This window comes from Pseudophryne corroboree, chromosome 5, assembly GCF_028390025.1.
Source record: "Pseudophryne corroboree isolate aPseCor3 chromosome 5, aPseCor3.hap2, whole genome shotgun sequence".
Taxonomy (NCBI): Eukaryota; Metazoa; Chordata; class Amphibia; order Anura; family Myobatrachidae; genus Pseudophryne; species Pseudophryne corroboree.
In genome coordinates this window covers 320,736,624-320,764,518 of record NC_086448.1, presented here as the reverse complement: position 1 = coordinate 320,764,518, position 27,895 = coordinate 320,736,624, and the positions used below count along the sequence as shown (strand labels likewise).

Here is a 27,895-nt window from a genome sequence, read left to right as displayed (position 1 = left end):
TGAGTGTGTGTGGGTAGGGTAAGCAGTAGTGACTGTGTAGCAAGGTGCTTCAGAAAAAGTGCATGTTGTTGTACAGAGTTGCAACACAGGCTGTCAACTGAACTCAATAACTTGCTCAGTGGGGTAATTTTAATAAAGTGTGTTTTTTTTAGAACTGGTGATGTTGCCTATAGCAACCAATCAGACTCAATCTATTATATTCTAGAAGCAGCTTAATAAATGTTATATATGATCTGTTTGGTTGCTATGGGCAACATCACCAGTTTGAAAAATAATAAAAACTATTAATTTACCCCAGTGTCTTTAACATGGGACAGAACAGAAAAATGCTGTTGTATTACATTTTCATGCTACAACCAAAATAATACATATGTCATTCTAGGGCAAGCACAACGGCAAGCTGCTGCTGCTGGGAGTCCCAACCGGTCCCCTTCTGAGCCCCCCTCCCCTTCTCACACCCATTCCCCCTCTCCTTCCCAGTCCCCTTCTCAGCCCCCCTCTCCTTCTCACACCCATTCCCCCTCTCCTTCCCAGTCCCCTTCTCAGCCCCCCTCCCCTTCTCACACCCATTCCCCCTCTCCTTCCCAGTCCCCTTCTCAGCCCCCCTCCCCTTCTGTCGCCCAATCCCCCTCTCCTTCCCAGTCCCCTTCTCAGCCCCCCTCCCCTTCTGTCGCCCAATCCCCCTCTCCTTCCCAGTCCCCTTCTCAGCCCCCCTCCCCTTCTGTCGCCCAATCCCCCTCTCCTTCCCAGTCCCCTTCTCAGCCCCCCTCCCCTTCTGTTGCCCAATCCCCCTCTCCTTCCCAGGCCCCTTCTCAGCCCCCCTCCCCTTCTGTTTACCAATACCCCTCTCTGTCCCCCTCCACCTCTGTTGGACAAAACACCACTCCGCCCACCTCACCCTCTCTTTCCCATTCCCCCTCTCTGTCCCCCTCTGTGACCCAACCCACCTCTCCGCCACCCTCCCCCTCTCAATCTGACCCTCCCTACCAAGCTCCCCCTTCCAGCCTCCTTCCCCCATCCAGACTCCTACCCCCACCCAGCCTCCCACCCCCATCCAGCCTCCTACCCCCATCCAGCCTCCTACCACCATCCAGCCTCCTACCCCCATCCAGCCTCCTTCCCCACCTTCAGAATGGGCAGCAGAGGCCCCGGAGGCACTTCTGGGAGGAGATCAAGTGCCACAGGACAGTAAGTTGACACTCATTGACATTTAATTTGTAACCGAATTTAACTACACATTCTAATAAATGCAGTGTTGTACTGGGTAAAATCTTTTGTCAAGGTAAAATGTTTGTCTTCTTCATCATGGTATGGATGTTGCATTTACATTTGTGTGAGGAACATTAGATGTACAGTGTCTACGTGTGCAATGTTGAGGATGCCCACTCTAGGACAACAGGGTTTGTATGTGCAACATTATCTGCTAAACAGTTAGACGTGAGTGGAGTGTAGTATGTTGTTGGACTTTTACACTTGTGGTTGGGTATTCCAATATTAGCACATTGAATTCGCATGCTTCACTTGGTTAGGCTGGCTGAGGACACAGTGATTTTAGTTTTGAAATTTACACTCAAAAATAAATAACATTTAATTTAAAAACATGTTGGACCTTATGTAGTAAGTAAGGCAGGCTTTCAGGGAGTGTGGGTATGCTACGATATGTTGTCCTTCTGAAGATGTTGATATGCAGTGTGATGATGCAGGGCCAACCCCCAAAAAGATAAGTCTACTTCACTCCAGATGTGAATGAATGCCAACTTGATGTTACATTTACTAAGATGGTAGTTCTCTTTAAGATGGGATGTTGCCCATAGCAACCAATAAGATTATACTTGTCATTTTAGTGGGGCCTTCTACAAGATAATATGTTGAATTTGATTGGTTGCTATGGTTAACGTCCCATCTTAAATAGAACTCCCATATTAGTAAATGTACCCCATGGTGTGGTACACTTTAAAAAAAAAAAAAAAAAGTTAAAAACAAACACTGCTGAACAGGCTTCTGTGTTGTTCTGCTACTGATTTATCCTTAAAACAGACATGATGTAGTCACTTAGGCATTAAAGCAGGACTGTCCAAACTGCGGCCCTCCAGCTGCTGAGAAACTACACATCCCAGCATGCCCTGACACAGTTTTGAATTATCTGACCCTAAAACTGGGTCAAGACATGCTGGTATATGTAGTTTCACAACAGCTGGAGGGCCTCAGTTTGTACATGCCTGCATTAAAGTGTGCTTTGTGCCTTGCTTGTATAATAGGTAATGTGAGTAAGTTAGTAATGTTTATGTTGCCTCTTAATTTCAGATGTTGCAGTTGGAGATCCCACTACTTTTGTGGGCATTATTGCCACCATGCGCCAACACCTGCAGGGATTATTGAGGAGTGTGGAGCAACTGGAAAAGTTTTCTTAATTTTTAATTGAAAACATTTTATTTCTCTGACGTCCTAAGTGGATGCTGGGACTCCGTAAGGACCATGGGGAATAGCGGCTCCGCAGGAGACTGGGCACAACTAAAGAAAGCTTTAGGACTAACTGGTGTGCACTGGCTCCTCCCACTATGACCCTCCTCCAGACTTCAGTTAGAATCTTGGGCCCGGCTGAGCTGGATGCACACTAGGGGCTCTCCTGAGCTCCTAGAAAAGAAAGTATAATTTTAGGTTTTTTATTTTCAGTGAGATCTGCTGGCAACAGACTCACTGCTACGAGGGACTAAGGGGAGAAGAAGCGAACCTACCTGCTTGCAGCTAGCTTGGGCTTCTTAGGCTACTGGACACCATTAGCTCCAGAGGGATCGAACACAGGACCCGACCTCGATCGTTCGGTCCCAGAGCCGCGCCGCCGTCCCCCTTACAGAGCCAGAAGCAAGAAGTCGGTCCGGAAAATCGGCGGCTGAAGACTTCGGTCTTCAACAAGGTAGCGCACAGCACTGCAGCTGTGCGCCATTGCTCCTCATGCACACCTCACACTCCGGTCACTGATGGGTGCAGGGCGCTGGGGGGGGGGGGCGCCCTGAGCAGCAATATTAACACCTTGGCTGGCAAAAAATCACAATATATAGTCCCAGAGGCTATATATGTGAAAAATACCCCTGCCAGAATTCCATAAAAAAGCGGGAGAAGTCCGCCGAAAAAGGGGCGGGGCTATCTCCCTCAGCACACTGGCGCCATTTTCTCTCCACAGTGCAGCTGGAAGACAGCTCCCCAGGCTCTCCCCTGTAGTTTTCAGGCTCAAAGGGTTAAAAAGAGAGGGGGGGCACTAAATTTAGGCGCAATATTGTGTATACAAGCAGCTATTGGGAAAAATCACTCAGTTATAGTGTTAATCCCTGTGTTATATAGCGCTCTGGTGTGTGCTGGCATACTCTCTCTCTGTCTCCCCAAAGGACTTTGTGGGGTCCTGTCCTCAGTCAGAGCATTCCCTGTGTGTGTGCGGTGTGTCGGTACGGCTGTGTCGACATGTTTGAGGAGGAAGGTTATGTGGAGGCGGAGCAGATGCCGATAAATGTGATGTCGCCCCCTGTGGGGCCGACACCAGAGTGGATGGATAGGTGGAAGGTATTAACCGACAGTGTCAACTCCTTACATAAAAGGCTGGATGACGTAACAGCTGTGGGACAGCCGGCTTCTCAGCCCGCGCCTGCCCAGGCGTCTCAAAGGTCATCAGGGGCTCAAAAACGCCCGCTACCTCAGATGGTAGATACAGATGTCGACACGGGGGTTTATTTACTAAGATTCGTATTTTTCAGAATCATGTTCAAGTTCAATCGCGAATGACATCGACAGTGTAAACTTGCAACTTTTTGAATTGATTACGACTCATTTACTAAGCTTTCGTATTCGTATTTTCTGTATCTTCCGATGTCGATGTCATTCGTGCTTTTCTGCTGTAGATTGCGGCCGCGTTTGCTATTTTGCGGCCGCGTTGTGATGGTTTTTTACGACTGCGTCACAAGTCTGTTACGGCAGTGATTTGGATTTTGCTGCCGCGTTTTTACTTCTAAGTTTCGTTTACGTCACGCGGCCGTGATTGGTTGTATTTGTGATGGAGGAGTGTCTGTGCATGTTACTATAAAAACGCCACAAACACTCCGCACCTCGTGGGTTTAGCTAGTGGAGAGGAGAGAGGAAGGTGTATTTGGAGTTGGTGAGTTTGGTGGTTTTTTTGGTGGATTTGGAGAGGAGTTTGGTGATTGTTGAGTGCTGTACTGTGTGTGTTAGTAGTCTTGTGATCTTTGTAGTATTGTTTTTTCTCAGTTTGTAAAGTTTTTTGTCCTTGTATTTTTTTTACAGTCTTTTGTCATTGTTTGTGAGTGAGTGAGCGTGTGTGTTGGCTGTGTGGTGTGTAGTAGGAGTAGTGGAGGAGTGTGTTTTGTGTTTTTATTTTTCTGTGTTTTATGTTGTTTGTCATGTCCGACTCAGAGGTCAGTGTGGTGGTGGAGGTTAGTGAGGTGGAGGCTGGTAGTGAGGTGGAGGCTGGTAGTGAGGTGGAGGCTGGTAGTGAGGTGGAGGGGGGTAGTGAGAGGGAGGAGGTTAGTGAGGAGGAGGAGGAGGGGGTGCCTGTTGCTGGTTTTTCAAGTGATAGTGAGGGTGTTGTGGCTCCGCAGCCACGCACCACTACCAAGACTGGCAGGAATATAAAGTTCAGCTATGCTGAAAACATGGCGTTGGTGCGTGAGCTGATGAAGCACCATCGCCAATTGTTTGGTCAGGATGCTGCCAGGGTGTCCTCCCGCAGGAAGTCTGCCCTGTGGGGGCAAGTCAGACTTGCTGTGAATAGTGAGGGTGTGGTGAGGCGGACAGAGGACACGTGCCGCAAGCGTTTTTACGATATTAAGCGGCGTGTCAAGGCCAAGATGGCCAAAGAGTCCAAATCTGCACGGCGAACCGGAGGTGGCCCACCTTTACGTGTAAGCTATCGGGACTGGGAGGAGCCTGTGCGGGCATTGATTCCTGGCGAAGTGGTGTCTGCTACTCATGTCCGGGATTCGGACCGACCCACGCAGGATGGTAAGTTTGAATTGTAATATTGTTCTTAAAATGTCAGTAAAATGTAGATAATCTCATTTTTAAAGTGTAAAGGATGCATTTTTTGGACCAAAACAGATTGCAGGCCTATGCTCCCTTAAGGTGTGTTTGTGTTTTTAATGTGCTTTTTTCGGCTTGTTTAAGCAATATTTTATATTTATTTTAGTTCCAAAACATGTGCAGTGTTTTTTCTTTTTTTTTTTTTTTTTGGGATAAATTTTTGGCGATAATGCTTGAACATGTGTGTTTGTTTTAAATCATCAAAAGGTATTTTTTAGTAACTAATTGAAATGCGGGGCTATTTTTCAAACATTACATTATTTTAACTTTTGCAACTACTCAATCTCTGCAATATGTGAGGCAAATTAAATAATTATTATCCATTTATTGTGTGCCACATCAAGTACATTTTTAGTTACCTCTAAAAAACATGAATCTAGAAGCACTTAAGGCTAAAAAAATTTAGGCAACAATACCTAATAGATGCTTACAGTACATTAATGCTTTTCAGTGGGTCATTTTTCAAAATACATGGTAATAATGTTGGGGTCACTTTTTCCACAGTCACCCAGACCAGCCGCCCAGACAGGCCTCAGACAAGTCAGGATGAGGCTGGGATTGCAGGTAAGTCTTCACTGTAGTCACATATTCTGTAAATACATAGAAGTACAAAATATTAATTCTTAATTTTGCACCTAGGTTCTGCTTCTGGAAGCCGAGCTCCTGTAAGGCGCCCATCACAGGGCTTGGGCCACTTACCCAGGAGGCCTACTAAGACACGGCGTCTTGGGATGGATTCCGCACCTCCATCATCCCCACCCAGGCGAAGACTTTCCGCAGTGTTACCCCAGCCACCAATGGCACTATTGGCGAGTTCGCAGAGTGATGAGCCCAGGTCACCTCAGTTATCTGGTGAGTTAAAAAATAAATTAAACACATAAGCAATAATATACACAGTACACTTAATATGTTGTTAGTTGGTTTGGAGTTTACATGTTTTCTAACAACAAGCAATGTGATGTAACGTCTTAAATAGCTAAAGGTGATTTAAACCAATTATATAAGGTCTTAGTGGATGGTCTCAACAACCTATTTGTAAGAAAAGATCAGATTATATTAAAAATTAAGCACACACACGTTCACATATTCCTAAATTATGAAGACAATTAATTTTTGACCCCAAAAAAACCACACCATTCTAGTGTTCACACATCGCCCCTGTCCATTATGTAGATGGCTTACTTGCTCTGCTCCTCTGGACTATACAGGTAAGTAGTCTATATCGTGGTGAGGGGAGGGAATATAACAGTGTAATGGTGTTGAGGGGAGTTAGTTAGGTGAGGAATATGCAAATCTGTCTATGTTAGCGCCTGTGTTGGTATATTTATAACACTAGCTTTAAACTTGGTAAAGTAGCGAAAAACAAGTGTGAAAATTTCAAAAATGGAGTATTATGAATGTATTAATGTGTTGCATTAGCCATGCAAATATAAAATTACTAAAACATTGCATGTTGCCCACCCCATACAGAGCACAACTTGATGTCCGCCATGGACCAGCAGGGACCAGACCAAGAGCCATCCATCACACTGCAACTGACAGCTGTTGAGCCAAGCATGCCAATACAGTTGCAGGATATACCCCAACCATCCCTCAGTCCCCAACTGGCACAAGCTCCGCCCCCAAGCCAAATTCCTGACGATTTCTGGGCCAGTTGGACAAGCCAACAGGCCCAAACCAATGCCAGCCTCACCCAACATACACAACACCTTGCCAGTCTGCCCCATCATCTACCGCGTATTAGTCGCAACTCGGGCAGACTGATAGTACAAGTAGGGCGAATGGCTACCTCAATGGAGCAAATTAGGGCAGAAAACAGCCAAATGAATGCACATTTAACCCGCATTATAGATGAGCAACAGCGCCATCAGCAGGCACTCGTTCAGCTCATTCAACACAATCAAGTGGTGAATGAGTCCTTATCCAGGATAGTAGCCAGCCACACTGCTACTAACACGCAGCTGATTGCAAGTTTAAATAATTTGAGCAGCAATATTTCGATGATGGGAGCTCAGCAAGTCACCTCCAGCTCGGGGACCACGACCCCTATCCAAACGCCAGTAACCTCCCCTGTTCGGCGTTCATCAAGAGCACGTGCCAGTGAGCCAGCACCCAGCACACACAAGAGAAAAAAATGATTTTGTTTTTTTAAAAATAAAATCAAAAATTGGTCTATAAAACACATTCCTGTGTCCGTCTCCAAAATTTATGAAGCTGGTGTGTATGTATGTATGTATGTATTTCAAGGGTAATGACTGTAAATGTTTTGTTAGCATCAACTAAGCACAATGGACACACCACTATAAACAACAAACAGTAAGTAACAAAACACACAATATAAAGTAGAGCAAAGTGTTTAGTGAAGGATAATTACAGCATAATAAAACTGACCTGTAAAATAACGCAGGATCACTTCTTGACGTACCTGCCTCCCTACATTTGTACTCACACTGTCACCAGATGGTTCTAACTCCTCTGCTTGCTGACTGCTTTCTCCCTCATCATGTGCCAGATGTTGACTTAAGCACAGATTATGGAGAAAACAGCAGCAGAACACAATTCGAGTCACCTTTGAGGGACTATACAACAAAAGGCCACCAGATTTATCCAGACATCGAAAACGTGACTTCAGCACCCCAAAACATCTTTCTATCACATTCCGCGTAGCCTTATGTGCATGATTATAACTGTGTTCAGCAGGAGAATCAGGTTGGGACAATGGAGTAAGGAGCCAAGAGTAGCAGCCGTAACCCCCATCACCTGAAAAACATATATAGTCAACATTAGGACATATGTTAGAATATTCTTTCACCTCCTCCAAACTCTAGGTTGTGGTTAAAAGACAGACACACAAAACATTTTCAACATACCCAACAGCCAGCCATCAGGCATTTGTCCCTCCTCAAATTTATCGAAGAGCGAGGACTGACTGAGGATGAAGGAGTCATGGCAGGCACCAGGGTAACCTGCAACAACACTCATAATTTTTAATTTTGCATCACAGACCACCTGGACATTAGTTGATTGATCCATATGCCTATTAGTATATATATACTGGCGGCCCTTAGGTGATCTCAGCTGAACGTGTGTGCAATCTATGGCCCCCAGCACATTGGGCATGCCAGCAAGCTCATAGAAAGCTACCCTGACAGCACTCCACTCCGACTCCTCAGTAGGGAAGCAGATTGAGGCTTTAATGTGTGGCTCCAACACATCCAAAACCTGAGTGGACATTAAAGAAGCTAAGGTGAGTGTCATGTTAGGTATTCTCTACAATACTGTGGTGTTTAAACTTACACAAGCAACACTTAGCCATAACCGCATATGTATTTTTAGACTCACCTGCATCAAATATCTTGAAAAGGTGGGCTGTGAGATCCCAATGACGTCGCCTGCCACAGCCTGGAAGCTCCCAGTAGCCATAAAGTGTAACACAGCCAGGAGTTTGTGTAGGCCTGAGACAGAGCGAGAGCGTGCTGTTTCAGGGTCTATGCCCAGTTTGACAAGGTCATACAGGTGGAAAATGTTGTTTCTATTTAGGCGGAACATCTGTATGACCCTATCATCGGACAATGCATTTAAGTTTAAACGCCCTCTAAAAAAACGAGGCTGGCGCAGCCTCCGCGGTACCTGGACAACCTGTTGGCCATGTTCACTTACCTGGTCCTGATTCCTGGAAGCCTCATGGAGCAGTCTAACGTATCCCACAGCCAACAAAAAACCATTGCCACACACCACAGCAGCCATTTCAGAGTGAGAGAAGTTCAGAATGTGCCTGAAACACTTTTATAGGCCCAAAAAATCAGGTGTGAGTAATGGATAATTAAGTACACATGTAAACGCGGTTTCAAAAGGCTGGCGCGTTTTTTTTTAGGAAAAAAATGCGAATCGTAATTTTTCGCGGCCGCGAAGGCACTTTCGCGGCAGCAAATACAATTACGAATGGTTAGTAAATGACCGAGATTCACATCTAAACAGGCGTAATTTGACCGATGGTGTATTCATTCGTAATTTTGCACTTGGACTATGAAAAAAATACGAATGCCCTCATCACTGCCGTGAATACTGTTTAGTAAATGACTGAGATGCCACTTAGAAGAAAAAACGCAATCACGGTCAAAATCGGGAGCTTAGTAAATATACCCCACGGAGTCTGACTCCAGTGTCGACGAGGTTGAGACATATACACAATCCACTAGGAACATCTGTAGCATGATCTCGGCAATAAAAAATGTGTTACACATTTCTGACATTAACCCAAGTACCACTAAAAAAAGGGTTTTATATTTGGGGAGAAAAAGCAGGCAGTGTTTTGTTCCCCCATCCGATGAGTGAATGAAGTGTGTGAAGAAGCGTGGGTTCCCCCGATAAGAAACTGGTAATTTCTAAAAAGTTACTGATGGAGTACCCTTTCCCGCCAGAGGATAGGTCACGTTGTGAAACACCCCCTAGGGTGGATAAAGCGCTCACACGCTTGTCAAAGAAGGTGGCACTACCGTCTCCGGATACGGCCGCCCTAAAGGAACCTGCTGATAAAAAGCAGGAGGCGATCCTGAAGTCTGTATTTACACACTCAGGTACTATACTGAGACCTGAAATTGCCTCAGCATGGATAATGCTGCTGCAGCGGGGTCTGTTACCCTGTCAGGACAGGGATACTATTTTGCTAACCATAGAGCATATTAAAAGACGTTGTCTTATATATGAGGGATGCACAGAGGGATATTTGCCGGCTGGCATCCAGAATTAATGCAATGTCCATTCTGCCAGGAGTGTATTAGGGACCCGGTAGTGGACAGGTGATGCTGACTTTAAAAGGCACATGGAGATTTTGCCTTATAAGGGTGAGGAATTGTTTGGGGATGGTCTTTGGGACCTCGTATCCACAGCAACAGCTGGGAAGAAAAAAAATTACCTCAGGTTTCCTCACAGCCTAAGAAAACACTGTATTATTAGGTACAGTCCTTTCGGCTTCAGAAAAGCAAGCGGGTCAAAGGCGCTTCCTTTCTGCACAGAGACAAGGGAAGAGGGAAAAGCTGCACCAGACAGCCAGTTCCCAGGATCAAAAATCTTCCCCCGCTTCCTATGAGTCCACCGCATGACGCTGGGGCTCCACAGGGGGAGCCAGGTGCGGTGGGGGCACGTCTCGGGAACTTCAGCGACCAGTGGGCTCGCTAACAGGTAGATCCCTGGGTTCTGCAAGTAGTATCACAGGGATACAAGCTGGAGTGCGAGGCGACTCCCCCTCGCCGTTACCTCAAATCAGCCTTGCCTGCTGCCCTCGGAGAGAGGGAAGGTAGTACTGGCGGCAATTCACAAACTGTACCTCCAGCAGGTGATAGTCAAGGTACCCCTCCTTCAACAAGGCCGGGGTTACTATTCCACAATGTTTGTGGTACCGAAACCAGACGGTTCGGTGAGACCCATTTTAAATTTGAAATCCTTGAACACATATATAAAAAATTTAAGTTCAAGATGGAATCGCTCAGGGCGGTTATTGCAAGCCTGGACGAGAGAGATTACATGGTATCTCTGGACATCAAGGATGCTTACCTGCATGTCCCCATTTACCATCCTCACCAGGAGTACCTCAGATTTGTGGTACAGGATTATCATTACCAATTCCAGACGTTGCCGTTCGGTCTGTCCACGGCACCGAGGGTATTTACCAAGGTAATGGCCGAAATGATGATACTCCTTCGAAAAAAAGGAAGTTTTAATTATCCCATACTTGGACGATCTCCTGATAAAGGCGAGGTCCAGGGAGCAGTTGTTGGTCGGGGTAGCACTATCTCGGGAAGTGCTACAACAGCACGGTTGGATTCTAAATATTCCAAAGTCACAGCTGGTCCCTACGACACGTCTACTGTTCCTGGGAATGGTTCTGGACACAGACCAGAAAAAAGTGTTTCTCCCGGAGGAGAAAGCCAAGGAGCTGTCATCTCTAGTCAGAGGCCTCCTGAAACCAAAACAGGTGTCGGTGCATCACTGCACGCGAGTCCTGGGAAAAATGGTAGCTTCCTACGAAACAATTCCATTCGGCAGGTTCCATGCAAGAACCTTTCAGTGGGACCTGTTGGACAAGTGGTCCGGATCGCATCTTCAGATGCATCGCCTGATAACACTGTCTCCAAGGACCAGGGTGTCTCTACTGTGGTGGCTGCAGAGTGCTCATCTTCAAGAGGGCCGCAGATTCGGCATACAGGACTGGGTCCTGGTGACCACGGATGCCAGCCTTCAAAGCTGGGGGGCAGTCACACAGGGAAGAAACTTCCAGGGACTATGGTCAAACCAGGAGATTTCCCTACACATAAATATTCTGGAACTGAGGGCCATTTACAATGCCCTAAGTCAAGCAAGACCCCTGCTTCAAAAACAGCCGGTACTGATTCAGTCAGACAACATCACGGCGGTAGCCGATGTAAACCGACAGGGCGGCACAAGAAGCAGGGTAGCGATGGCAACAGCCACAAGGATTCTCCGATGGGCGGAAAATCACGTGTTAGCACTGTCAGCAGTGTTCATTCCGGGAGTGGACAACTGGGAAGCAGACTTCCTCAGCAGGCACGACCTCCACCCGGGAGAGTGGGGACTTCATCTAGAAGTCTTCCAAATGATTGTAAACCGTTGGGGAAAGGTCACAGGTGGACATGATGGCGTCCCGCCTCAAAAAAGCTAAAAAGATATTGCGCCAGGTCAAGGGACCCTCAGGCGATAGCTGTGGACGCTCTAGTGACACTGTGGGTGTACCAGTCGGTTTATGTGTTCTCTCCTCTGCCTCTCATACCCAAGGTACTGAGAATAATAAGAAGGAGAGGAGTAAGAACTATACTTGTGGTTCCGGATTGGCCAAGAAGAGCTTGGTACCCAGAACTTCAAGAAATGATCTCAGAGGACCCATGGCCTCTGCTGCTCAGACAGGACCTGCTGCAGCAGGGGCCCTGTCTGTTCCAAGACTTACCGCGGCTGCATTTGACGGCATGGCGGTTGAACACCGGATCCTAAAAGAAAAGGGCATTCCGGAGGAAGTCATTCCTACGCTGATAAAGCCAGGAAAGATGTAACCGCAAAACATTATCACCGCATATGGCGGAAATATGTTGCTTGGTGTGAGGCCAGGAAGGCCCAACGGAGGAATTTCAGCTGGGTCGATTTCTGCACTTCCTACAGTCAGGGGTGACTATGGGCCTAAAATTGGGTTCCATTAAGGGCCAGATTTCGGCTCTGTCGATTTTCTTCCAGAAAGAACTGACTTCACTGCCTGAAGTTTAGACATTTGTTAAGGGAGGGCTGCATATTCAGCCCCCTTTTGTGCCTCCAGTGGCACCTTGGGATCTCAACGTGGTGTTGGGTTTCCTAAAGTCACATTGGTTTGAGCCACTTAAAACCGTGGATTTGAAATATCTCACGTGGAAAGTGGTCATGCTGTTGGCCTTGGCTTCGGCCAGGAGTGTGTCAGAATTGGCGGCTTTGTCATGTAAAAGCCCTTATCTGATTTTCCATATGGATAGGGCAGAATTGAGACTCGTCCCCAGTTTCTCCCTAGGGTGGTATCAGCTTTTCATTTGAACCAACCTATTGTGGTAGGAACTTGGAGGATTCCAAGTTACTGGACGTAGTCAGGGCCTTGAAAATATATGTTTCCAGGACGGCTGGAGTCAGGAAAACTGACTCGCTATTTATCCTGTATGCACCCAACAAGCTGGGTGCTCCTGCTTTGAAGCAGACTATTGCTCGCTGGATCTGTAGCACAATTCAGCTTGCGCATTCTGCGGCTGGACTGCCGCATCCTAAATCTGTAAAAGCCCATTCCACGAGGAAGGTGGGCTCTTCTTGGGCGGCTGCCCAAGGGATCTCGGCTTTACAACTTTGCCGAACTGCTACTTGGTCAGGGTCTAACACTTTTGCAAAATTCTACAAATTTGATACCCTGGCTGAGGAGGACCTTGAGTTTGCTCATTCGGTGCTGCAGAGTCATCCGCACTCTCCCACCCGTTTGGGAGCTTTGGTATAATCCCCATGGTCCTTACGGAGTCCCAGCATCCACTTAGGACGTCAGAGAAAATAAGATTTTACTCACCGGTAAATCTATTTCTCGTAGTCCGTAGTGGATGCTGGGCGCCCATCCCAAGTGCGGATTGTCTGCAATACTTGTATATAGTTATTGTTAACTAAAGGGTTATTGTTGAGCCATCTGTTGAGAGGCTCAGTTATATTTCATACTGTTAACTGGGTATAGTATCATGAGTTATACGGTGTGATTGGTGTGGCTGGTATGAGTCTTACCCGGGATTCAAAATCCTTCCTTATTGTGTCAGCTCTTCCGGGCACAGTATCCTAACTGAGGTCTGGAGGAGGGTCATAGTGGGAGGAGCCAGTGCACACCAGGTAGTCCTAAAGCTTTCTTTAGTTGTGCCCAGTCTCCTGCGGAGCCGCTATTCCCCATGGTCCTTACGGAGTCCCAGCATCCACTACGGACTACGAGAAATAGATTTACCGTGAGTAAAATCTTATTTTTTCATAAAAAAAAAAAACACCCCAAAAAAAATACAAACAATAAAAAAAAATGTTTTCAACTTAAGCGGGTGTTGTGTTTATTAATGCAATAAATGAACAGCAGATTGGCTAGCAGAAATTGATTACCTTAAAAAATTCACACATCTTACGTTTTTTTACAAAAAAAAACCAGTTAGGAGGTTATTGTGTAAAAAAACATGTAAACACCTTCATTCACAAACTACACCTCTACACCAAAAAAAAAAAATTAGACCAGGCACATTTAAAACATCTATATTTTTATTTTAAACATTTAAATGTTGATGGCCAATGATGCCTACAAAGTGTTCTTCAGGTATTTTTTGAAGACTTAATTGGTCATGACCATTATCATTCATTACACTAATTGGAATCGTAATTGAGGAGGGCTTGTGGACTTTAAACTGAAAGGTGTAATTTCACTTAATAGAAAAAAAACCCATGGGCCCTCATTCCGAGTTGTTCGCTCGGTAAATTTCTTTGCATCGCAGCGATTTTCCGCTTAGTGCGCATGCGCAATGTTCGCACTGCGACTGCGCCAAGTAAATTTGCTATGCAGTTAGGAATTTTACTCACGGTTTTTTCTTCGTTCTGGCGATCGTAATGTGATTGACAGGAAGTGGGTGTTTCTGGGCGGAAACAGGCCGTTTTATGGGTGTGTGGGAAAAAACGCTACCGTTTCTGGGAAAAACGCGGGAGTGGCTGGAGAAACGGAGGAGTGTCTGGACGAACGCTGGGTGTGTTTGTGACGTCAAACCAGGAACGACAAGCACTGAACTGATCGCAGATGCCGTGTAAGTCTGGAGCTACTCTGAAACTGCTAAGAGGTGTGTAATCGCAATTTTGAGAATCTTTCGTTCGCAATTTTAAGAAGCTAAGATTCACTCCCAGTAGGCGGCGGCTTAGCGTGTGCAATGCTGCTAAAAGCAGCTTGCGAGCGAACAACTCGGAATGAGGGCCATTGTTGTGCGTTTTTCCGCAAAAATGTGCACTTTTAAGAAGAATGTGTAAATGTACGAAAACTTTGTATTTTTACGTTGAGGTTTGTGTTAATGCGATGCCTTCGCATTGTTGCGCTGTTATTTGGCGTAAGCCCACATTGTGTAATAATGCGAACGAACTAGCAAAACACCGTTGGGGGGCGGATATTCACAATTTTGCAACATGTTCGCAATTTTGCACATACCTTGTGCGAACGAAAAAAATAGCGAACAACTCGGAATGACCACCCATGTGCACTGCAGGTGGGGCAGATATAACATTTGCAGAGAAAGTTAGATTTGGGTGGGTTATATTGTTTCTGTGCAGGGTAAATACTGGCTGCTTTATTTTTACACTGCAATTTAGATTTCAGTTTGAACACACCCCTCCCAAATCTAACTCTCTCTCTGAACATGTTATATCTGCCCCTCCTGCAGTGCACAAGGGGGGGGTCATTCTGACCCGTTTGCACGCAGCGGTTCTTCGATGCGGTGCGAATGGGTCGGAAATGTGGATCCGCAGCAGAAGCATTGCGCACGCGCGTCGTTGCCCAGCCCGCAACGCCGCCAGCGAGAAAAGTGATTGCAGCGGCGATCGAAAGAAGACGGACAGGCGGGAGGCGTTCCGGGGCGGTTAGACTCCCCGTCCAACGCAAGCGTTTGGAGCGCGGATGTCTGACATCACAGCCAGGACCTTCATCGCTGGATCCGTCGCACTGGGTAAGTAGCTGCAGGGCTGGTCTTGTTTTACTTGAAACCTTTTTAGCATAGCAGGGCTGCACAAGAGATCACAGCCCTGCTATGCTAAAATACACTCCCCCATAGGCGGCGTCAGGTTGATCACACGAGCAGCAAAAAGTTGCAACTTGCGATCAACTCGGAATGACCCCCATGGTTTTGCCCAACTGCTAACAAATTTGCTGCTACGATCAAGTCTGAATTACCCCCTAGGGCTGCAGTGCAGACCAAAATTAGCAGAGGGAGAGCCGGATGAAACATAACCCTAATTTGTACAGTACCTTTAAAAAAAAATGTAATATTGGCAGGTGCCTGTGCGAACATAAGCTTCTCAGGGATCAACGCCATTTATCACAAACGCTGCATCCAGGCAGAGGCGTAACTAAGGTTCTTGGAGCCCAGGGGAAGATTAAGGATGACACCCACACACACACAAAAAAAATTAGAGTATATGCGCGCGCCTTCAAAAGTGGGTGTGGCCACATCCCAGAATGGGCGTGGTCACTGAAAATGGGCGTGTCAACATGACACACCACCTGTTTCTTATCACACTGGGAACATTCTTTTCAATTCCACATGCACCTTACCTATATGATGGTTTCTCACAATGTACAACCTCTGAAGAAATGTATCCTCTAAGGCAGACAGCGTCTTCAGTTGGTATTCTCTATTCATGGAGGAGATCACAGCGTTCAGAAGATGCCTGTTTGTGTTGTAATATTAACAAGGTCAGAAGATGCCTGTTAGTGGAGGAATATTAGCTGTGTCACATTCTGCCCCTGCGTCTCTCAGCCACACCAACACCTACCCCCTATGTTGTCTCTCAGTCATACCATAATCTCTCCCTGCATCATATCTCAGCACACCATCACCTACTCCCTGCGTCATCTCTCAGCACACTATCACCTAACCCGCGTCATCTCTCAGCACACTATCACCTCCCCCTGCATCGTCATCACCAACCCCCTGCACAGGGGTGTCAGAACATTTTTAGATTGGGAGGTAGAATATAATATCAGTTTGGCGCCCCTAAATCACTAAATGTCTCCCCCTGTGTGTTATACCTCATAACAAAAATGAAGAGATGGAGAGAGAGAGAGAAAGAGAGACACATAGAGGGAAATTATATTAGCCCTGGTAAAACATTGGGTCTGAAAAACATGTTTTTCTCAATGTTTCACCAATTCTTATTTTTTGCAGGCTATCCAGATTGATCGCCTGTAAAAAAAAAATGCCCTTTCTCCCGAAAACACACAGGTTCAGTGAAACCTGGCTGTATTCGGTAGAAAGAACCCCGTTTTTGTACGAAAATGGGGCTGTTTCTGGGGATTTGGTTTCGTCTGCCTGAGACAGGCGAAACAAAATCCCTGATAAGCCGCATCTCGTGCCGGCTTATCGGGGCTAATTAGATAGCCCCCGGCGGGACAATTAGCCCCGGTAAATTACCAGGACTAATAGGATATCCCCCATGGAGAGAGACATGAAGAGAGAAAGATGGAGAGAGAGAGACCTGGAGAAAGACAAATGGAGAGAGAGAGAGATGGAGAAAGAGAGGGGTATATCATCATCAGCAGAATGTAAAGTATCCAGGAGAGCAGTTACCTGGAGGTCGCAGGGAGGAGGCTGCATTGTCTCTCCGGCTAGGCAGCGGTTCTGCAGGGACTCTGGCGGGCTTTCAGGCTGTAGGTAGTGGTCCGGCAAAAATTTGGTGGCCATTGGGGGGAGGGGGGGGGGGAGGGGAGAAGAGGGGAGGATAGGCAATGACAAGGTGGCTGATGCAGGACGGTGTGAGGCAGAGGCGCAAGTAGAACTTTGTGGTAGAAAAATCTTGAAAGGGCCCCCCGTTCCCCGCCGTTGTCACTACCAGTATGCCTCGCTCCTGCCCGTCACCCTGCGCATGCGTAGACTAACTCCCGGGGCCAAATCTCGGAAGTCAGGCAGCCGCTGGGGATCGTGGAGGACAGCTCTTATTGGAAGAGCTTTCCTCCACAATGCTAATCGCATATGTAAGTACATATGTGATTAGCATTGTGGCCATGGACGGCGATGTCTATTAGTACATCCAGAGAGCGAGGAGAAAGAGAGACAGAGAGGGAGGAGAGAGACAGAGAGGAGAGAGACAGAGAAGGAGGAGTGAGAGACAGAGAGGGAGGAGAGAGAGGGGGAGGGGGGGAGAGGGAGAAGAGGGGGGAGAGAGAGGAGAGACAGAGAGGAAGTGGGAGGAGAGAGAGAGACAGAGGGGGGGAGGTAGAGTCAGAGGGAGGAGAGAGGGAGGAGAAAGAGACAAGAGGGAGAAGAGAGAGGATGGAGAGAGGGAGGAGAGAGAGACAGAGGTGACGAGAGAGAGGAAGGAAGGTGGGAACATACTACAGTACAGCATAGGTATTTTATGGGGGCGGGCACTTCACGGAATTAGGCCCCACCCCCTAAATACTTGCAAATCGTGGCACTGTCTCCTGGAGCTGGCCAGGGCAAGCAGTGTAAGGGCAGAGCAGGCTGGGCCAGGCTTGGTCTACCCCCCGCCTTCCCGCTGCATCATCCATGGCTGCAGGGGGTTTCCAGACAGTACCACTGGGAGTGGGCGGAGCCACTACGGGGGAGGATGTGGCACCATCGAGGAGTCCGGGACCACACACACAGTGAGCCGGTGTGATGATAAACCTATCAGCTTTATAGTGTGGCAGCGGTATTTCGCGGCTGCTCCTCTACTTCAGTGGATCGGCGCCTCCCTCATTTTTGTGTGGGGCTAGCTGCCCCCTTGCCCCCCTTCCCATTCCGATGCCCCTACCCCTACAGTTCGTCGTCTCTCAGCACACTATCATCTCCCCCTTCGTCCTCTCTCAGCACACTATCACCTATCCCTTGCGTTGTCTCTCAGCACACCTTCACTTCCTCCTGCATCGTCTTTCAGCACACTATCACCTCCCCAGGCGTCGTCTTTCAGCACACCATCACTTCCCCCTGCGTTATCTCTCAGCACACTATCACCTCCCCCTGCGTTATCTCTCAGCACACTAGCACCTCCCCCTGCGTCATCTCAGCACACTATCACCCACCCCCTGCTTTGTCTCTCAGCACACTATCACCTCCCCATGCGTAATCTTTCAGCACACCATCACCTCCCCCTGCGTCATCTCTCAGCACACTATCACCTCCCCCTGCGTCATCTCTCAGCACACTATCACCTCCCCCTGCGTCATCTCTAAGCACATTATCACCTCCCCCTGCGTTGTCTCTCAGAACACTATCACCAACCCCCTGTGTTGTCTCTCAGCACAGCTTCACTTCCCCATGCGTCGTTTCTCTGCACACTATCATCTCCCTCCCGGCGTTGTCTCTCAGCCAAACCATTATCTCCCCCTGCGTTGTCTCCCCTATCATTCTTGTCTCTTAGTGCCCCCCCAATTCTTGGCCTCTCTGTGTGTCTCCCCCACTCCCTTTCATTCTGTGCCTTAGTGTGTACCCCCCCCTCCCCTTTATTCTGTGTCTCCCCCCCTCCTTCATTTTATGTCTCTGTGTTCTGTGTGTGGGCCCCCTCCAGCTTCATTTTAAAACCCTCAGACTGTGTCCCTTCACCCCCCCCCCCCCCCCCTTACCTTGAGCCAGGATCTGGGTCCTGGGATGTTGAGGGCCTGGGTGCCGGGAGCTGCCTAGGACCAGGCAGCGGGGACTGTGTGAGGCCAAGGCAAGCAGCTGGGAGGTCAGGGAGCGTGATGCTGGCATTGCAGTCATGCTCTCTCCCAGCAGCAACACAAGTAGGAGGAGGCAGGGAGCTGCATACTGCGGGAACAGCGCCGAGCTCGACGGCGCAATGGTACCGGGCGGGAGGATGGCAGCAGCGCAATAGAGGGGCATGATGCCCTCACCAATGGCGCCCCCTTCTGCTGGGCCTGCCACAGCTCCTAGGGCGCATGCCCTGCTCAACCCCCCCCCTAGTTACGCCTCTGCATCCAGGGAAGAGCAATCAGCGCCTCCCTTCTGTATCTGCTTGCCCTCCAGACTCCCATTGGCTAGTTTATACTGGAGTCTGGGGGGTGGGCAGATACAGGAGGGAGATGCTGTCTGCTCTGTTCTGGCTGCAGCTGTTGTAATGCAGCCCCCACTGAGCACCACTGGTGTGTACTATATAAATTCTGTTAATAACTAACAGGGCATTCTCGCGGTATCCGGCCTCTAGGTCGACCACACTTAGGTCGACAGTCGTTAGGTCGACATGCATTAGGTTGACAGGGTTTCTATGTCGACATGGTCACTAGGTCGACATGAGTTATTCACAATTATTATTTTTTTACTTTTTCATACTTTACGATCCACATGGACTACAATTGGGAACGGTAACCTGTGCCGAGCGTAGCGGTAGCGGAGTGAGGCACCTTTCCCGAAGCTGGTCGACCTAGACACTGTCGACCTAAGTGTGGTCAGCTCTATGAACCACACTCCATTCTTGCATAGGCAAATTCAGTGAGGGTGTGTTAATGCAACTGTGTGCAATGTAGAATTGGATATAAACAAAAATACATCTTGAGGCATATTTTTGTCCTAGTACATGCAGAGGCAAGACAACACTGACTAGTAGCAAACTAAGCTTACAGGCTGGCATACCACAAAGTTACATAGATTTGACAGCAGATAAAAACCACTTATATACCCTCCAAGTGTACCTTTTTGGCAGGTACAGTACCTTTGTTTATGATCTGTACCGATTTTTGGCTCTCCAAACTTCCATTGAAAGTATAGGAAAAGGGGCGTGCCCACGCCCCCCTTTATCAGTGGCCACGCCCCTTTTCAAATTTGTACCGCCGTTTATGAGTAAAATGTTGGAGGGTATGCATGTACATGCACACACTTACACACTTGGGTTAATTTTTTTGGCTGCCAGTTAACCTACCAGTATACTGTATTTTTGGACTGTGGGGGGAGTACCAGGAGGAAATTCACGCAAGCACGGGGATAATATACAAACTCCACACAGTTAGGGCTGTTATGGGGATCTCAGTGCTGTGAGGCAGTAATGCTAACCATTACACCATTTGTGGTGTAATTCAGACCTGATCGCTGCTGTGCGTTTTCGCACAGCGGGCGATCAGGTCTGAACTGCGCTGGCGCCGTAGTGCGCCGGCGCATGCCAGAGATCCTGTCGGCATCTCAGCCCAGCGATCACCTTTGCCCGTTTGACAGGTAGAGTTGTTCGCTGGGCAGGGGGGTGGGCGGCCGTTTTGGGGGCACGGTCCGTGCAACGCAGGCTTGCCCGGACCGTGTGGGGGGAGGGGGGGTGCAACCCGGAGAGCGACGGGTAGCTCCCTGCCAGCGCGCAGGAGCTGCGCTGGTAGGGAGCTACTCTTCAGGTACAAAAGCATCGCCGCCATGCAATGCTTTTGTACCTGTGCAGCGGGGGGAGGGCCAGACATGCGGGGCGGACTAGTGCGTCCCTCCCATGTCGGGGTGGCTGATCGTAGCCGTAAATTCTGTTTAACTCATAAAGGTGAAGCTATGCATTTGTAGAGATGTGCCCTGTGGGCACATCAGTGGTGCTGTCACTGGCTGGGGACAGCGCTGGGGCAGCTTGTCTGTCCCCAGCGCTGGGTACGTGGCGGCGGGTGTCCGGTGCAGGGATTACCCTTTTCCCTGCACCGGACCAGAGGCTTTGGAGGACTTTGAATGTTGGCGCCCTACGGGAGCCAATCGCGGCTCCCGGAGCGGCGGTCAATCAGAGAGGGACGCTGCGAGCCAATCGGCGCTCGCCGCGTCATAGGCCCCGCCCCCGGCATCTGACGTCAGACGCCGGGCGGGAGCCGAAGAGACCGCACGCGTGGAAGAGCACGAAGGAGAAAGCAGCCGGGTCCTGGAGAAGAGGGTCGGCGCGCCGGAGCGGAGAAGAGAGTCCTGCGCGGAGAAGAAGACGGCGGCCGTGGGGAGAAGAGCTCCGGTGGCCGCTGAAGAGGCCAGAAGACGTCGGCCTCCTGAAGGAAGATGTCCAGCGGTGGCTGGACGCGGAGCAGCGGAGGCGACGCCGCTGGCCAGGACTGGTCAGCGGCAGAAGAGGGCGCTGGAGATCCCTGGAGCAGGTGAGGCCTCAGTGAGGCAACTTTCACCCCCTCCCTTTTCCTCCCTCGACCACCAGGGACGGGCATTAGGCCCGGGGGCACAATTCAGGCACTAGGCCTGTTGCGCAGATAGGAGGTTGGGGGTCATCTTCATAGTCGGTGGTTTGGGCGTTAGGCCCAAGCCACCTCGACGGCGCCGTAGGCGGGCATTAGGCCCGAGGGGCAGATCAGGCAATAGGCCTGTGGGGCATTAGAGGGCGTTAGGCCCTAGTGTATTCTGGGCAGTAGGTATATATAAGGTGACCTGGGCACAAGGCCCAGGTCACCCAAAGGGTGACAAGTTAGGCGGGCGCTAGGCCCGTGGGTGAAGTCAGGCCTCCGGCCTGTGTGCAGTTAGGGGGCGCTAGGCCCAGGGAATAAGTGCCCCCCCAAGGTGAGTAAAGGTGGCACTGAGCACTAGGCCCAGGCCACCCTGAGGTGTTTAGGTAGGCAGGTCCACGGGACCTGAGCCTCATAGAAGGTCATGTACAGGAGGTGGGCAGGCCGTGCGGCGCCCACCCCCTTTCCAGAGGTAGGAATTTAAAGGGACAGCACCGTGTGATCTTGTATTCCGATATTATGACGTATGTTGTTACCGTGCAGGGCAAAGTGTCTGTTTGTTTAAGTTGTGCATAGTTGTGTTGCACCACGCACACGAGCTAGTTTGAGGGCTCTATTTATGTAGCTAGTGTAGCGGACGCACACTAGGGTAGTTCTTGGCCCTGCACGGCTGTTTGTTTGTTTGCCTCCTTACAGGGACCTGTAAGTGGAGAAGATCGGAGTGCAAGACTTGTGACGGTGAGTAGCATCCGTGTACGTTTGTCCCTTTGTCTGTCCCCGAGCGCCGGAATAGGGATTGCTCACGGACGTGAGGATCCCCTTCATCACACTACGCGCGAGAGTGCGAGTGTGTGAATTCTGGGTGGCTGAGGCTTTGTGCCTGTGATGACCTTTCACCCAACCGGTGAAGGTCGCCGTCACCCCTGGGGTATCCCCTCTTCCGGTGGAAGAAGGGTTGATACCCCCTTTGAGGTAACCTATTCTCTCCTCCGCTCGGTCATCGGTCAGCTCCGAGAGGGAATCGCCGTGTCCGGATCCGATTGAAGATTGCCAGGTCCGTTGAAGGTTCCGGTACCTGAAGGTGAGAGAGAGCGGCGCCTGGTGAGTACCGAGTCTACACCTGCACGGCAGCAGGCACCACCACACGCACCGCAGCCGCACCTCTTACATTTTGGCGTAGTCGGCAGGATCAAGAATACCGGATCACGGACACGATGTGGAACGCCACCAAGAAGACCTCCCTGTGGACGGCTCCGGAACAGACTCACCCCCGGACGTGTGCGGACCAGAGCGACTGTGTGACGGTGTCTGGGGCAGACCTCCTGAAGATGGTGCAGCGGTCGGTCCGGTGTGGAAAGGAGGAGCGCCGGGAGAAGGGGAGCAAGAAGGCCGCTGTGACGCCCTGCAAGAAATGTCGGCAAACAGGGCACTTTGCCGACGAGTGTACGTGGCGAGAGACGTCCCCAAAGAAGGTGGTCCAGGAAGCGGACCGAAGACGTCAGAAGGGCCAAGAGAAGAAGGAGTCCTGGTGTTTGCTCTGCGGAAACTACGGGCATGAGCACAACAGTTGTCCCTGGGACGAAGAGTTGAGCCAAGACGAGGTTGATTCCTGGTGTGAAAGCTGTGGAGATCCCCGACATCAGCTCCTGGAATGTCCCTGGACTGAAGACAGGACGGACTACGAGGCCACGGTGAAGCAGCTGACGGAATCTCGTCAGCAGCTTTGGGACCGGGTGGCTGCAGAGCCTGTGTGTGCGCTCTGTGAGGCAAGAGGACATGCGCTTCCCGGTTGTCCGTGGAATGAAGGCCGGATGATTGCAGATGGTCGCGCCCAGAGATGGGAGGAGTAAACCAGGGAAATGGAGCGGAAGACCCTGCTGGAAGTTAGTTCGCAGGTGCCCATTTCCTCTGAGCCGGAACCAACGGGTGAAGATTCCCCAGTGAAGGAGGTGGACAAGGAACCCGTCTTGGAGAAGGTGGCAGTGGCCCTCCCTTGTTGGAAGTGTCGGCGACCAGGACATGCGGCCAGTGAGTGCCCCTGGGAAGATGCCGTGGACCTACTCTGTCCCAAGAAAGTGACCCCAGTAAGGCAGAATCCTTTCCCGCATAAGGCGGAGGTGGACGACTGGGAGGTGAAGAGACCACGCTGCGAAGAAAAGCGTGAAGACCCAGTGACGGAGACATCCGGAATCTCCCCGCGGTGGAACCAGTGATAAAGCTGATTATTTACCTTATAACATTCACTATATGTGGGTAAGAGACTCAGTACGCAATTGGCTTATGGGGTACCGTAAGGGTACGCAATTAGCGTAGCGGACGCTTAGCCGTGGTCGAGACGCACGAGCGGCACGCTCGCTCACAGCTTTATGCTTGGTATCGAGCACGCTATAGAGGGCCGACTACCGTAATTCTACGCTACTAGCATAGCGGACGCTGTGACCACGAGAGGAACACGAGCGGCGCAGACGCTCATGGGATGACACTCAGTAAACCTTGTTAGAAACACACTAAAGGGATATACTTATTTTGTAAACCTTAACACTGAAATACTGTAGCGATATAACGCTTCTTAACCTTTTTAATATAAAAGCTGCTTGAGCGATTGAGACGCTCCGAATACCCTCAGCAATGTAATAAACACACAATACCTTGCTAAGGCTCCAAAACCTTTACTAACGAGATTTAGTTATATCAAAAGGGAAAATACAGTTAACATCTTATACACTACAGGCTAACATCAATATCTAACAGAATAACTACACATAAATATACAATAGCGGCACAATCGTAAACAATAACATACAATGAGAGAGTAAAATAGAGAACGTGGCAAAATACAGTCAGAGAATAAAGGTGGTCACAGAGAGAAACTTACACACTGGGGAATGATTCGCTGCGCAGTCCTGGTCACCAGCTCTCGAGTTAGTCAATGATGAAAACCGTTGTGGAGAGAAGACTGAGCTGGTCCAGGCTGGCTGTTCTTATATACCCTGCATACAGTATACTACAAAGGGACCTATAATCTCATTTTCATTGAACACAGGAATGTCTCCCCGCATTATAACAAAAGGTCATAGGTTGGTTTGAACAGGTGGGCTGTGACTATATCGAACTGCTCAGGTGGGAGGGAATCTCAGGATTCCCGCCGCATGGATAATGAACCGCAAATACAGTAAATGTCCAGAAACTACTAATAGACATAACTATACGCAGGAGCGATTAATCTTTACCTAACCAGCACCGGATTGTTCCTAATAAAATGTTCTTTAGTTAGGTACCAAACACCACCGCTCAGACCCTTTCTGACCCTTCGTATCATGCAAAGAGGAATTCCTCTGTCCAGGGACCAGTTACATTAAACAAACTTACAGTTATTATTAAGGGGAACATTACCTATAAAACATACTATTTGGATTTACTATGTAACGATTGAGTCGCCCGCCAGACGCACACAAACTCTACCGAAAAATGCACATACCACGCGCCCGAGCGCACGGCCGTGGAGGCGCCGTCACGCAACTGCGAGTATGCGTACGCACAGGAGAGAATGTGCACGTGCAGCGGGCAAGCGCATGGGGTGAATATATGGCAACGTGTAGCATGATATTTTTCGACTTTGACAGTCCACCCTTTGGCAGTCATCAATAACTGCCACTTCCTAAAACAGTTCAAGCAGAAAAATATATGTCATCATGTAAATACCTTTTTATGATTGGGTAAAGGGGGGAGAGGAGAAGGTGGGAAAAGTATGACCTAGTGAGATAGTAGAAGCATGTGTGTATGAATCCATGTTTGGGGGGTCATGTATCATCGTGCCATACGTGTTTTAAATCAAGCTTCGCGGTATTGCGAAGTATACATTTGAATCCTTATCCCGTATTAAGGGTCTGTGGATGGACTGTCAAACTTTACTGAGCTCTTTTCGGCTTTTGGTTGCAACAAATGGGGGAGCACATTTAGTTGATGATACATGAATGGGGGGGAATATGTGAGTGCTGATGTCTGTGTCTATATTCCCTATCGACTATGTGTGTCATTACCTGAAGGTTGTAGAGGTGAAGATAAGAAGCAATTATTATAAATGCAGTCATAAACTATGTGAGTTTAGTATGCATTCGCCGATTGAGGTCTTGTCTTGTGTCTTGTCTTGATGTACATGTTGTCTGATGTCTCTCGGTGCTTTTGCTATAAATGGTGACAAAAGCTTTTCCATTGTCCAGAAAATTACAGTCTCTAAAGTATTTGGGCTTTCGTAAAAAGTTAAAGTCACTAGGGATATTGGGGGGGGGGGGGGGGGGTCGGTGACATAGTTCATCAATGGTCTGTATAAGAGGTTGTCAAATTCTTCTTCCAAGCGGATGTCTTTGTACCTTGGAGGAAAACAAAGGAGAAACGAGTGAAAGAAACGGACTGTGGAATCACATTTTCATCACAACATTGTCTCTATCGTTGGGTCATAAATCAAATTTGTTGTTGTTATTACAGTGTCCTCGCTCCTCAGACTCATCACCCTGGTATTACCTTTACACTTCGTTAAAATCCGAACGCATCTAAATATCAGGCCAACCAATATGACGACTCCCAGAATACACAAGAGAAATTTTCCCTACATTCATAATAATACCTTGGGCCCATTCTCCTAAACCCGAGAACCAATTTCGTGGGTTCAACCATGACACCCAACTGGTCAGCTCATTACCCACCGCAGCGAGAGTGAGTTTATGTCTCCTTCGGAACTCCCACTTCAATTGCAAAATGTCATCCATCTTTTGGTCTATGACCTCGGCTGGGTCCTCCGTGCTGTTTGTAATGTACGTGCAGCACTTAATTCCATATTGAGTTGCTAGGGTAACACAATACCCGCCTGTCACAGCTGTGAGGTAATTGAGAATCATCCTATGCTGAACCAGTTCTGTTTTGTAGGCTTGTAACTCTCTCCCAGTATACCTGAATGTGTCGTCATACATTTCGGTGATATTGTCTAACAAATTTGCTAGCGCAGATATATATCTATAATTTATCACTCCTCTGGCGGTACGAGTGATATCTAACGCGAGTAGGACTTGAATCCCGGTGGATTCATGGATCAGGTCAGAGGCCGGATGCTCTGTTCTTTCTATCAGGTGCCGTTTAACGACGTGCTCGTAGTGAGTGTGAGTATAAGGAGCTTGGGCACCGCGGTGAATGTCTTTCATTTTGATATGGGATACAGTCATTACTTCAGGCAGTACTTTTCCAATGTAACACAATCCCTCTGAGTTTGGGGCAAGCCACTTATACGCCTTCCTCCCGCATATGAAATATGCATCATCGGGGAGAACATATGGGACGGAGTATGACATTACCATGTTACAAATTTTCCATGTGAAGTCTCCTAACCCTAATTCTCCCATCTGTTTAGTACACGTATCTGTTTGTACAATATGTGCACAGTATCCTGGTGATACTTCTCCAACTCGCATGGTCCTACTTCCTAGAGTGTACCTATACCGGAAAAATCTTCCATGGTCGGCTATCTGGTGTATAAGTTCTGTGTCTATGGGCATTCTGTCGGCTCTATGTGAGAATGTCATGGTTTGATTACTCCATGACACATCCCAATTTCCCGGCTTTCGGGGATTGGAAATGTTAAAGCATACTAAAGACCTATCCACATGATATTGGTGGAGCTTCAAACTAGGAGGACTAGAGATATTAAACCTCTTGTCCACCGGCCTCCCACCACTTAGCTCAAGTACTTCTCCTACAGTTAAAGGGAATGGTACTAGTCCTGATTTGCTATGACCTTGAGGTACTTGAGAGCATACCCAACAGTCTGTCTGGTTTAACACTTTACCCACTAAGGAGTGATAGTCACTCAATGGATGCCGGTCCATGTGGATATTAAAACTGGACTGACATTTCTTGATGCACCCATCCTCAACTATATTGTCACAGTGCCTACAGATGCAGTTCTCTTCAGCTAACAATCCTTCACAATTCCTTCTATTGTCAATGCTACCAGATCGTTTTCTGATACTCGCCTTTACTCGGTGATTGTGTTGCTCTTGAAAATCTACGCCTCCATCCTGGTCATCAGAACCCATTCCAGATCCTTTCTCGACCTCCATGGTACTCTCACCGAAACAGACTGCTCTGGTCAACAACAGGGTCAACAGAAAAATCCGGATCACAGTCTCTTGGGGCAAGTCCATCTTAGAGGAGTAGAAAGAGAAATTTGTAATGGGGGTACAAAAAAATAATTTGAGGGGAAAGAAAAATGTTACGATGCTTTTGTCCTCTAGTCTTGTTGTTCTTCTTGCTCTGTTGTCATCTCAAAGTCTTCCAAACGAACATTCTGGTGATACAACATTCCTTCCAAATCTGCGAACTTTCTGTAAGGAGCAAAAATCTTGCATTACCATTTGTCTAACT

At 48.5% G+C, this 27,895-nt stretch overlaps 2 protein-coding genes across 2 annotated transcripts in view; both read left to right on the top strand.

Moving 5' to 3' along the window:
• MATCAP2 (microtubule associated tyrosine carboxypeptidase 2) overlaps nucleotides 1-27,895 on the top strand; it is a 169,649-nt gene that overhangs the window by 90,485 nt on the left and 51,269 nt on the right. The gene's annotated exons all lie outside the window — the stretch shown is intronic.
• LOC134928709 (uncharacterized) lies at nucleotides 5,526-7,260 on the top strand. The gene is made up of 3 exons (XM_063924723.1): nucleotides 5,526-5,649; nucleotides 5,725-5,937; nucleotides 6,556-7,260. Exons 1-3 carry the CDS (start codon nucleotides 5,526-5,528, stop codon nucleotides 7,221-7,223), a joined length of 1,005 nt encoding a protein of 334 aa, XP_063780793.1. The 3' UTR covers nucleotides 7,224-7,260.

What these genes read in the sequence shown, in the direction of transcription:
- LOC134928709 (XM_063924723.1), top strand. Translation starts at nt 5,526, where the DNA reads ATGCTTTTCAGTGGGTCATTTTTCAAAATACATGGTAATAATGTTGGG. An exon ending in GGATGAGGCTGGGATTGCAG is followed by an intron (nt 5,650 to 5,724) that starts GTAAGTCTTCAC and finishes TTTTGCACCTAG; the next exon opens with GTTCTGCTTCTGGAAGCCGA. An exon ending in CAGGTCACCTCAGTTATCTG is followed by an intron (nt 5,938 to 6,555) that starts GTGAGTTAAAAA and finishes CACCCCATACAG; the next exon opens with AGCACAACTTGATGTCCGCC.